Source organism: Rutidosis leptorrhynchoides, chromosome 2 (assembly GCF_046630445.1).
Source record: "Rutidosis leptorrhynchoides isolate AG116_Rl617_1_P2 chromosome 2, CSIRO_AGI_Rlap_v1, whole genome shotgun sequence".
NCBI lineage: Eukaryota > Viridiplantae > Streptophyta > Magnoliopsida > Asterales > Asteraceae > Rutidosis > Rutidosis leptorrhynchoides.
Window position 1 is genome coordinate 371,861,198 of NC_092334.1, and position 13,183 is coordinate 371,874,380.

A 13,183-nucleotide genomic window follows, 5' to 3' on the forward strand; every position below is an offset into this window, starting at 1 on the left:
TAGTAAAGCAGTAGTTGTATTAGAATCTAGTGCTCTCTGATAAAAAAAGAACAGCCCTAGTCTTATATACTAACTACCCAATTCTAGTAAAATTTTTCAAAATTTTCAATTAAATGAACTCAAAATCATGTTTATACATATTTATGAACGATAAAACTAGGTTTTAACACCGAAATTATTGTTACCTCGGAAAGGACATAAATTGAGAAACAAACCAAAATGTTAAAATTCATTTAAAATGGAATAGAGGACGATAAAAAGGAAAATAAAAGCCAAGTGTGGGAAAATTTACCAAGTTATCTTAAACATATGTCACATATATCTGTAACAAATAACTGAAAATACTTTTGCTTTGGACTAAACTAAACTGTTTTACCCGATGAAAGAAAAGAAGAGATGGATCTACACGATGAATCAATTCCATCATTAAAAGGAAGTAAAGTCTTCCGAAAAAGAAACGCACTTCTTGATTTAGGTCATGAAGTTGTCGTCCAGACCAGCTGTAGGTTGACGAAAAATCTAGAAAAGTCATCACTAAAATCAACAGGAAATCCACGGACCTCAGCATTAAACAAGGTCGTCAAGTGGTCAGATTTATCCTAACCATGAGAAGGATTTATCTTGTACAATGGGGGGCACCATGCAAATTAGCTGGATAAGACTAATGAATCAGATCCCCAGAAAGGATAATCTCCTTAAAAATTAAAAAATCAGCTTTTAAGACTGATATCACTCAATCCTTGAGATTGACCTTAAAGATTGAGAATTACAAACTCATGGAATTCAATGATATCTAAACTCGAGCTTGAACGAGAAAATATTTTGATCAAAATTACTAACCGATTTATTTTCTGAAAACCCTATTTTCAATGCGTTCATTACCATTGAACGTAAAATCATAGGAATTCACCTGGAATTCATTAGGTCACCTGAAATAAAACGGGTGTCAACCGTAAGAACGGTGGTTGCATAGTGGTCAAAGACAGGACCTTGTGCCATACCAAAAAATCATAAGGGTGAGCTTTACTATTGCTCCTACCAAGGATAGTAATTGCGTCCGACACGTTATAGACCATAATTAAAAGCATGTCAGGGGACATTGCCTTAACAGTTGCTTGTTCAACGCTTTCCTTTCAACCGGACGGTAGTTTACCGAAAGGTAATATACGGGACAAGTAAACTGGACGTGTTGTTTTCCAAATACAAGGTTAGCAAGTGGGTGACACAAAACCATAAGTTTTGAGCTAAAATTTTCAAATCTGAAACCCACCAAACCCACAAAAATATTTTGCAAACACCGGTAAAGGGTTATCCCGGAAAACTTATCTAGGGTAAAAACTAGATTTAATTTTTAAAAGATCAAATGTTTTCATAAAGATCCAATTTCCTTAATGGATCTAAATTTTTATAGTCATGTGGGACTGTAAACCATATCGTTACTACCATTGTTTATACCGCCGTATAGAAAATCACTGATGTACAAAGTGTGAAGAATAAAGAAGTAATTCTAGTATTTCAAGACGATATTGCTTGAGGACAAGCAACGCTCAAGTGTGGGAATATTTGATAATGCTAAAAACGAACATATATTTCATAGCATTATTCCTCAAGAAAGACAAGCTTTTAGTTGCAATTGTTCTATTTACAAGTGATATTCGTTTAAATAATAAAAGGTGAAGACAAAAGACAGATTCGACGAATTGAAGACGCAAACGACCAAAAAGCTCAAAAGTACAAAATACAATCAAAGAGGTTCCAATTATTGATAAGAAACGTCTCGAAATTACAAGAGTACAAGATTCAAAACGCAAAGTACAAAATATAAAATTGTACGCAAGGACGTTCGAAAATCCGGAACCGGGACCAGAGTCAACTCTCAACGCTCGACGCAACGGACTAAAAATTACAAGTCAACTATGCACATAAATATAATATAATATTTAAATAATTCTTATAATTATTTATATATTATAATAAATAATAAAAACCGTCGGCAAGAAAGACTCCAAACTGATATGAGCTGTAATTTCAAACTCCGCGACTCGCGGAGTTTGAAGGCAAAAATGCCGCGAGTCGCGGAGCCCCAAGTTTCAAAAATCCCTATAAAAGCAACCGAATTCTGATCGCAAAAACCATCTTTTTCTTCTCCTCATTCATACGTAAAATATATATATTTATAATTTATATTTTAATTTTAATTTTAATCCTAATAATAAGGGTATGTTAGCGAATGTTGTAAGGGTATAAGTCGAAATTATGTCCGTGTAACGCTACGCTATTTTTAATCATTGTAAGTTATGTTCAACCTTTTTACATTAATGTCTCGTAGCTAAGTTATTATTATGCTTATTTAATCCGAAGTAATCATGATGTTGGGCTAATTACTAAAATTGGGTAATTGGGCTTTGTACCATAATTGGGGTTTGGACAAAAGAACGACACTTGTGGAAATTAGACTATGAGTTATTAATGGGCTTTATATTTGTTTAACTAAATGATAGTTTGTTAATGTTAATATAAAGATTTACAATTGGGCGTCCCTATAAATTACCATATACACTCGATCGGACACGATGGGCGGGGTATTTATATGTACGAATAATCGTTCATTTAACCGGACACGGAAATGGATTAATAGCCACTAGAATAATTAAAACAGGGGTGAAATTATGTACAAAGGACACTTGGTATAATTGATAACAAAATATTAAAACCTTGGGTTACACTCAGTCGACATCCTGGTGTAATTATTAAACAAAGTATTAAAATCTTGTTACAGTTTAAGTCCTCAATTAGTTGGAATATTTAACTTCGAGTATAAGGATAATTTGACGAGGACACTCGCACTTTATATTTATGACTGATGGACTGTTATGGAAAAAAACCAGACGGACATATTAAATAATCCAGGACAAAGGACAATTAACCCATGGGCATAAAACAAAAATCAACACGTCAAACATCATGATTACGGAAGTTTAAATAAGCATAATTCTTTTATTTCATATTTAATTTCCTTTATTTTATATTTAATTGCACCTCTAATTATCGCATTTTTATTGTTATTGTATTGCACTTTTAATTATCGTACTTTTTAATTATCGCAAGTTTATTTTATCGCACTTTTATTATTCGCAATTTCATTATCGTTATTTACTTTATGCTTTACTTTAAGTCTTGTATTTATTTTTAATATTTTACATTTGGTTTTAACTGCGACTAAAGTTTTAAAATCGACAAACCGGTCATTAAACGGTAAAAACCCCCCCTTTATAATAATAATATTACTTATATATATATATTTGTATTTTTATAAAAGTAAACTAATATAGCGTTGAGCTTTGTTTAAAAAAGATTCCCTGTGGAACGAACCGGACTTACTAAAAACTACATTACTGTACGATTAGGTACACTGCCTATAAGTGTTGTAGCAAGGTTTAAGTATATCCGTTCTCTAAATAAATAAATATCTTGTGTAAAATTGTATCGTATTTAATAGTATTTTCTGCTAAAATTTAATAGTATTTTATACCACTCCGCTACCACATCAGTTGTTATCCATACGTAATATATAATTAAATTCGACGTTGATTAAATATTTAATTTTAGTCGACGTTTTGTTAACTAAAGTTTATATATATTATGTAAAATAACTTTAGTTAATATTAATGTTAATGAGTACTATATATATGAAACTGTATGTAACATAATGATTAATTAAATGATAAGTTATTTTAATTAGTAATTATATTTATATTTGTAGCTAAAAAAAAGATTTTTTTTATACAATTCAAGCCCATGAAATTTGACTAATACTTTTCTTGATTTTTTTTCAAAAACAATCTTATCAAAAACATTTTCCACATTTTTTTTCATTTTTGTCAAAATTGGCATCCTTGAAATTTTTATTTTATTATTTTTTTTTCTTTTTCACCTACCATTTTTACCTATAAATACCAACCTAAAACTCATATATTTTTCACACAACCCCTAAATCTTTCTCTCCAAATTTTGAAGAAATTTGAGGTACTTTCTTTTCCTTCTTTTTATTTCATTTTTTTTTTGGTTTACATAAAATAATATATAAATCGGATTAAATAGTTATAAATTATTAAAATTAGTAAAAATAATTTTTATAGATTCTATTAATCACATATAAGTTATTAAAGTCGAAATATTAATTTATATGTTGTGCTATATATTTATTTTTATTTTTGTTTCGGTTAGTATATATATACTATAAATCAATAAAAATTAGTATATGTACTTAAAAACTAGAAAAAAATATTTTCATAACTTTAAATTAACATAAAAAGAATATTAGAATTGAAATCAAAATTTATTTACTATTTTATATATATATTCTATATTTTAATCAAAACCGCTATATATATATATATATATATATATATATAAATGATATAAAATATTAAGATCAGTAAGGATTGTATAAAAATTAGTTGGAACTGTTAAGGAACATGTGAAAATGATTTTTAGAATTTTTGGAATATTATTTATATTTAATTACGAATTACTTATTAATTAAACACAAAAACTATGAAAAATTCGTAATAAAATATTAATCAGTAATAAAAATAATTATAATTTTTTTTGAGATTACTATACTTTTATAAACAAGAAAAAATTATAAAAATTAAATAAATGGGTCAATTAGTATTTAAATAGAATTTACTTTTTTATTATTCTAAATCGAGAGAAATAATAAAGAAAATACAAAATAAATACAAACGTGTATTAAATCTATTTTTATAAAAATTTTATATGATTAGTAGCATCACTAGATACTGTAAAAAAATAAAAAATTAATTTTAAATAGTTTTTCCTATTTATTTAATTATAGACCGATTAGAATGGTTAAATAATTAGAAAACATTAAATAAATAATATTTTGATATAAAATTTAATTTAATAATTTTTATAACATTTTTACAGAATATAGAACCTGTAAACAATATACAATTATTTATTTAGGTCAATTTGATATTTATTACCTAATTAATTTTGATTTAATCTAAACCGAGAACATATGCAAAGAAAAATGGAAATAAATATAAAAACTTGGAAAAATTATTTTTGTAAATGTTTCTACTGATTCATATGCCTAACTAGAGTTATAAAAATTATGAACATAATTTTTAGGTGACTAATGGAATTAATCAACAAATTAAATCGTATATGTATATAATTCGGCTAAACTAATTAAATACATATAATTACATTAATATTATATTGTTACTATTATTATAAAACATCAAAATAATACTTATAATAACTAATTAATTCATTTCCCTATTATACATACATATACTTTATTAATTCATAAAATACAATAATATATATAATAATAAACCTAAACTTATATACACTTTAATAAATAATAAAGATAATCGAATTATTAATACGATAACAATAAACTTATTAATATCATACTATTAATACATAAACATGTCGTATTTCTATACGCACATAATGGGTGAAGGTTATGATCAAAAGATAACGTATGACTTATACAAACTCACCGCTATTTACGGTAAAGTGGATGATGTATAGGTTGCCATAATGGGAATAAGGTTTTGGATTAAACGAAAGGTTGTAGACTTATAGTCCAACTGAAAGTTCCTGACCCCCGGTTACATCTGGTCATCCGGACTTACTTAATAGCAACGAAGTTTGGATAAAGTTGTACAACGTCTTAATGTGGAGGATTATAACCCAAACTTTCTAAAACTATAAACCTGCTTTAAATGGAAACTTTTCAAAAGTAGAAACTCTTACTATAAATTGTCACTATTAATATAATCCTTATATTAATAAACATACTTTTTGTATGTTAGAACATAACTGACTAAACGTTATATCTCTAGGTTGAGATCTCCGTTACTTACTTCCGTCATTTCTTTTCTTTGTGGATTATCTTCAACTGCTATTTAAGGTGAACTTCATAGCCCCACTTTTTACTGTTTCATAACTGTTTTATAACTTTTGGGGTGAGACACATGCTTGCTTTATAACTGTTTTACGCTTAGACACAAGTACTAAATTGTTAACTATGCTATCATGCTTTGATTCATGCTAAATCCCTACCGTAATATCGTTAATTGCTACGTTTAAATGCAAACTTAATTATTGTGAATAGGCCTATTGAGAGTAACGTCTCTAACCATTCGACCGTTGGGCTTTGGTTACATAATAATGATTCCACGACACTGACAGTACAAGGTGTCATAGGGTAAATTGTTTAGTAGCGATATTACAAACTGCAGCAACACTTTTAGATTGATATTTCTATATCAATCAACTTTAAACTAAATCTTGTGATCTATCATTATTATCAAAATCATTGTTTATGATAAACCTATGAACTCACCAACCTTTTGGTTGACACTTTTAAGCATGTTTTGTCTCAGGTACTTATATATTATGCTTCCGCTGTAGAACTTTGATGTACTTAGAAGTCAAGCCATGCACTGGGACCAGAGTTAACATCTGCGTTAATGTCGATTTTGACGGGGTGTTACAGTTGCATTCTGTCACCGAATGTTGAGGTTGAGTATTTTGATTGTTTATCATATACCCTTGGATGAGAGTAAGGTGAAGGTTTTATTTATTCGATATAATGTTTCGGTCACACACATCTATAAGATCGGAATTTTTGGTTATGTAGTTGGTTGCTCAAATTATAAAGGTTTTTGAAGGTTATTGGCGGAGGTTAATCAATCAGAGGGGTTTTTTTTTCACCTTTTGATGAATCTGCTTCGATCTTTTCCTGGTTTGTTTGGATTAAAATTAAGGGTGTTCCGGCGAAATTTGTCTCGTCTCAAAATATCAAGAAAGTGGCTAAAATGTTTGGTGAGGTCTGTGGCCAGTTCATCCACGCATATTGGTAACATAGGTTCGCTTTTTAGGTAACATAGGTTCGCTTTTTTGCATTTGTAATATCTCGATGCGTGAAACACATACATAACTTAGTGTTTGAAAAGTTAGAAGATGAAGGTGGTTCATCGATTCAAATTTGAGTTAACGAAGTAGGCGCTTCTGCGGATTTTCAGTTGATTAGTGAGGATTGTTTTTCAACGGAGGTGGTTTCAAGTCTCAATCGAACACTTAGGTTTGGTTCATTTTCGATGGTGGATGATGGTGCACCTTCGATTAAGGTTGCAGCTAATGGTTCGGAGAATTTGATAGGTACACATACGAGGAAGATCGGAGTGGATGACGACAATGATGTAGTAGAAGCAGTTTTTTGATTCAACTGAGGTTAATGCTGAGAAGGAGATGGAAGTCGGGAGTGTAAACAAGACGGTGGGTGGTGATATTGTTAAAAACAGGGGCGATACGACTTTTGGGGTGACGGGAATTTGGACGCACCATATCCGGTTCATTTGGATGATATTGATAATGCTCTTCATGTTGTGGGTTTTGGTCATTAGAAAAAAAAGAACGGTTTGAAGAGGTTTTGAAACATATGGCTTGTAATAGTTCGACTAGTTCTCATCTTGATAATTTGGCCAACGTGGCTACCAGTAATAGTGCGGGTCGTTTTGTATTTGTGAGGATACGAAGTGTAAAGGTTTCTGTAGGGGTTGACATGTCCATGCTAGCAAATTTCATAGGAACGGGACGAAGAAGATTGCTCCTAAAGTTGCGGCCAAAGTGAGAGGTAAGGAAAAGTAAAAGATTGAGAATGAATGTGCGTTTGTGTTATAGGATGGTAGTGATGGCGACGAGGTAGCGGAGACGATTCAAACGACATTCAAAGATTCTCATATTGATGGGGTAAAGTGGGTTTATGTGGGTTCGGGGTTCGGACGTGTGCTAGGAGACAGTGACTTTTTCGACGAATTTAGGAAAGATGGTTTGAAGTCTCAGTTGGCAAGAAGTGCTACAGGTGACATAGTTGGAATCGAGTCGACCTTTCATTCAAAGCTAATATGGATGACGGTGTCAACAACAACAATATAGGTGATTGATTGGTTTACTTTCTAGTGTGTGGTAAAGTGGATGGTTTTTGTATGGTTCGATCCTTTACAAATGCATGTTATGTGTCTATAAGGTTCATGACGAGGCTCGGATCTAGTTAGTGTTAGATCGTTTTCATTTAGGGGTCTTGGTCTCTGTTTCCGACATTTTTGTGTATCATTGTTTTCTTTATTATCTCTCTTCGAGATTTAAATCCTTATAAAGTTTTCGTTATCGTTAAAAAAAAAAGAAAAAAAAAAAGATCTTAACTGAGTTTGTTCTTCGTTTGTTCTCTTTCTTTCTTTCAATAATAGAAACCACAGCCGGTCACTACCCCAGATGTGGTTGTATCAGATCAGATTTCTGCCGTATATTGCTGACGTCCTCCGGCGTAAGTTACATTGAAGCACCATTTATATATATTCTTACAATTTCTTCTCTCTGTTTTCTTCGCATCTCAATTCTCCTCCGATGATAACGTTAGCATCCTACTCTATTTTAGGTTTTAATTTTATCAAATTATTACATCATCGCATCCTTTAATTTCTCAGATTTTGATTTCACTTTCGTAGCCAATTTTACCTTTTAATCCTGTATGCGTGTTCTTTGAATCTTCAAGGTTTATAGTTTACAATTGTGTAAAAATCGGATCTCGTTTTAGGTTTAGTGATTCCGTATGATGTTCATCACATTTAAAATTTGGATTCATGATGAACAATTTGCTCTGCAGGAGTGACTACTCAAACCCTAGGAGTTGAGTTCAGCCAAATATGAGTCAGTAAGCTAGGTTTTTTTATATGATCACAGTGTTGTAGCTAAGAGCAATTGAACCAAAATATGGCCATTAAGTACAATACTAGCAGTAAAGCTTTTACATGTTCAGTTTCTACTTTGTTTCTGTTGATTTCTGTTGTTTGCACCATTTTACTCTCCCTTTTCTATCTATTATCTAATCAAAAAATGAAATCCGCATCGTCTTTATCGTGTATCGAGCCTAGCACCTCTACCGACTTACTCAGTGTTAATTCTGTTAGCAATTCGATAAACGTATATGTTTCAGATCTACCTAGATCACTTAACTATGGACTTTTAGAAAAATATTGGTCTTTATCCCATGATTCAAGACTAGGTAGTGATGTTGACAACCAAATTAGATTGGCCGGTTCTTGGAGTGATAATAAAAGAGCCCCCTTGTATCCTGAAAGCCCGTTGATTAAACAATACAGTGCTGAGTACTGGATTATGGGTGATCTTGAAACTCCACAAGAGTTGAGAACTACTTCTTTTGCGAGACGAGTTTTTGCTCCTGAACAGGCTGATGTTGTTTTTGTTCCTTTTTTTGCTACAATAAGTGCTGAATTGCAGCTTGGTACTGCTAAAGGGGTTTTCAGAAAGAAGGTGGGAAATGAGGATTATGCAAGACAGAGGGAGGTTTTGGATTTTGTAAAAGGGACCGAGGGTTGGAAACGTTCTGGTGGCAGAGATCACGTTTTTGTTGTTACTGGTAACTTACTTCTTTTACTTAACTTTCATGATTATGAGTTTTATTTGGTAGGGTGTATTTTTAATCTATTATAAATCAAATTATATAGATAATTTCAAATCTTTTGTCTTAACTCTTGAGACGAGGATGTTAAGTATTTTATTTATTTATCTAATTAACCAAAATAATATATTTGTGTGTAATATGGGATATTCGATGTCAGAATTTATTTGTTCATTTTTACGCTCGATCTTCATCTTTGATTTAGAATTAGATCTGTGGATTTAGAAGATAAAGGAGAAAAGCACTTGTTTATTTCATGTTATAATATGGCTTTGTTCTAGACTAAAGTGTAGATATTAAAGTCAAGTTCTACTAACATGATTAAATTTCTGTACATTAGGTTCTGAATTATACATCATATTGCATTTACCAATTACTAGGACATTTTGCCAAATCTAGATATCAGATATCTGCAATATTCTTTGATTTCCGTTCTATGAATGCCTTGAATTCAATCTGAAATTTTTGTAATCGTATCATGACTTCTTATTGTTAGATATAGCTAACATTTCACTGCTATTGTAAAATGCAATTGCCACTAGCTGTATGAAATATCGAATGGTTAATTATTGGACTCAAATCTGGTGTCAGTTAGTTTGTTGTCCCAATTCTTGACTAAACATAATGATCATTAATGATTTATAGGACGCATACACTTGTAAAACTTATCTGAATTGCTATTCTAATAATTTTGTTTTAGTTGATAACAAAATCTTTTTTACATCAGCGTGCTCTAATTTCTTTCATTTATTTATTTATTGTACATTTGTGCATGTCAAAGTTTTACATAAACAATCACAGAATTAAAAATCAATATGTTGACTTAGAGAGTTGCCGAAGAAGTAATAAATATTTTAGCTGCAAGGTTGTAAATTCACTAGGCGGGGAGAAATTAGCCAGTACCTTTTAGTGACTAATTGGCAAGTCGGGGAGTAATCGGGTAAACTCGGATTGGACTTGTTTATACATATAAGTACAAAACTTTCAAATCAGTAAACATAGAACAAAACCATAAACATAATCTTCTTGAAATATAAAAATTGTTGTGATATTGATATGTTAGACCATGTTTGAGTTTGACCGATTTTGACTGATCAATCCAACTTTGACCAAATAATCTCAACTTTGACCTGTTGACCGACGTTGACCATCATTCAACGACCTTTATGCCTGTTTAAGGCGAGTCACTGGGGAGAAGCCCTAAATCTAAAATAATCGCCGATTAATCTTGATCTTTACAACCGTGATTAACTGAAGGAGAAATGAATATATTGTTTTTCCGAGGGAATTATTAATAAGATTTAAGAAGCAATTATCTACTAGGATGCAATGTAACTGAATATATGAATCACAACATGCATAATTCAACCGGAGTATCAATTCCAAAGAGAAGGTTCATTTATTTGATTTCTGTCATTTTCTCTGACGAGACCCTTCACTCTTAAACCTGTTGCAATTTACGCATGCTACAAATATGTCTCGACATAAAAGCTTCTAGCTATCTAGTTTGTGGGCTCAGTATTTTGTTGTTAATTACGAGTATTAGTTTATGAACCATAAATATGTCTGGATTCTCAGGTTATATTAAAACTTGAAGCTTTATTTGGCAGACCCTGTTGCAATGTCACATGTTAAAGACGAGATAGCTCCTGCCATTCTGCTTGTTGTTGACTTTGGTGGCTGGTACAGGGTTGACTCAAAAGCATCTAACGGGAACTCGTCTGATATGATACAACACACTCAAGTATCACTACTGAAAGATGTTATAGTCCCCTATACTCATTTACTTCCGAGGCTGCACCTATCAGAAAACCAGAAACGCCAAACACTTTTGTATTTTAAGGGAGCTAAGCATCGACATCGAGTAAGTTTCTATAATTTAATGCTGAAAAACATTAGTTTGATCAATGTTTTGCAGTTAATTATTATTGGGAATTTTGAACAAATCTATTTCATTTTTTAACTAATATCCACCCACCTACTTTGAAAACGCGTGAGACGAAGACGAGTCAGTCTAGACCTTGAAAGGTCGAGTCGGATGTCGACCAACATTGACTTTTATATACAAATATACTAATAAATATGAATATTTTAAAAAAATTTAACATTAATATTTTTAAACATAAACATTTTAAAAATAAATTATTTTCTTATTTGGTGTTAGTTTAAATAATATAATTATTATAATGGTTTTTTATAATGTTCTTTTATAATTATAGTGTATCTATTGATTTATCTTTAAGGGATACTATGTAATTTGGTGTTTTTCCCAACTATATTATAAATGGGCTAGGGATTTTCATTTACACTATAGCAAGGCCAAACAAAAAACCAACTTTTGACCGACTTTGACCCGACTTTGACCCGACTTTTTTGTGTTGACCGACTCATTAGACGTTTTTGCGTTGACTGACTAATTAGACTTTTTTGCATTGACCAACTAATTAGGGTGGTTTGGTACGAGAAAAATTGTGGGATTTATTAACGAATGAACCTGGAGTTATAATGGAAGAAGGGTTCCCGAATGCAACTGGAAGAGAACAATCGATAAAAGGAATGAGAACGTCTGAATTCTGTTTGCATCCAGCTGGCGATACTCCAACGTCATGTCGTCTTTTTGACGCCATTCAAAGTCTATGTATACCTGTCATTGTCAGTGACAATATTGAGCTTCCATTCGAAGGCACCATTGACTACACAAAATTATCCGTTTTTGTATCTGTAAGTGAAGCACTACAACCAAACTGGTTAGTGAATCATCTCAAAAGCTATACTGATGTGCAGATCAGTAATTTCAGAAAGAATATGGGTCGGGTTCAGTCGGTTTTTGAATATGATAATGGCTATCCGGGTGGTATTGGCCCGATCCCTATTGATGGTGCGGTGAACCACATATGGCGTAAGGTTCACCAAAAGTTGCCAATGATTAAAGAGGCTATTGTTCGAGAGAAGAGAAAACCCTTTAATGTGGTTATTCCACGCAGATGTCATTGTACTTGAATCTTGATCTTTGTGAAAATATTTTGATTGTGTATCATACTATCGATATTATTTAATTGTTAGTGTGTCTTATGTCAACATAATTTTCAGGCTGGCTTACTTTATGACTACATTATCAAAAGCTTTAGTTGATGCTACAATATACAACACATATCATGGATTTGGATTTGTTGGTGGTTAGCTGTTTGTTTGGTTTAGTTTGCTAGTTCTGTTTTTTTGCGGATTGTTTTAGGCTAATTTTTCCGATTCTCGTTGATTCGGATTTATAGTTGTTGATCTTCGGATCTGTTATATATATTAATGTTTTTTTGCAAAACAAACACAACAACACAACAACAACAATACCCAATTCCACTAGAGTGGAGTATGGGGGAGGTTAGATGTAGACAGTCCTTTCCTCTACCCTAAAGTAAAAGGGAAGTCATTCCTCCACCCACGGATACCTATCGGTCCCCAGGTAGAGGAAGTCGTCCCTCCCTATTCTGTAGAGCAGAGAGGCTGCTTCCTAGGGACCTCCGACCATAAAGAACCATGAATTCCAATATGTGCAGTAAAAGTATACAAGTAAAGTAGATAAAAAAAGAAACTTTACCATGAATAAAGTATATATCAATACGATATGTATAGGTAAATAAAGCATGTAACAAAATAATGTAA

The 13,183-nt window shown here is 31.7% G+C and overlaps 1 protein-coding gene across 1 annotated transcript; it reads left to right on the top strand.

Annotated features, from left to right (window-relative positions):
- Nucleotides 1-8,249: 8,249 nt before the first annotated feature.
- LOC139892060 (probable arabinosyltransferase ARAD1) lies at nucleotides 8,250-12,799 on the top strand. The gene is made up of 3 exons (XM_071875092.1): nucleotides 8,250-9,484; nucleotides 11,137-11,390; nucleotides 11,975-12,799. The coding sequence occupies exons 1-3, from the start codon at nucleotides 8,818-8,820 to the stop codon at nucleotides 12,524-12,526; spliced, it is 1,473 nt and encodes a 490-aa protein (XP_071731193.1). The 5' UTR covers nucleotides 8,250-8,817; the 3' UTR covers nucleotides 12,527-12,799.
- The last annotated feature ends 384 nt before the right edge of the window (nucleotides 12,800-13,183 follow it).

Coding starts and splice junctions, on each gene's coding strand:
- LOC139892060 (XM_071875092.1), top strand. CDS start 8,818: ATGGCCATTAAGTACAATACTAGCAGTAAAGCTTTTACATGTTCAGTT. Junction 9,485..11,136: donor TCACGTTTTTGTTGTTACTG/GTAACTTACTTC, acceptor TTTATTTGGCAG/ACCCTGTTGCAATGTCACAT. Junction 11,391..11,974: donor GAGCTAAGCATCGACATCGA/GTAAGTTTCTAT, acceptor CCAACTAATTAG/GGTGGTTTGGTACGAGAAAA.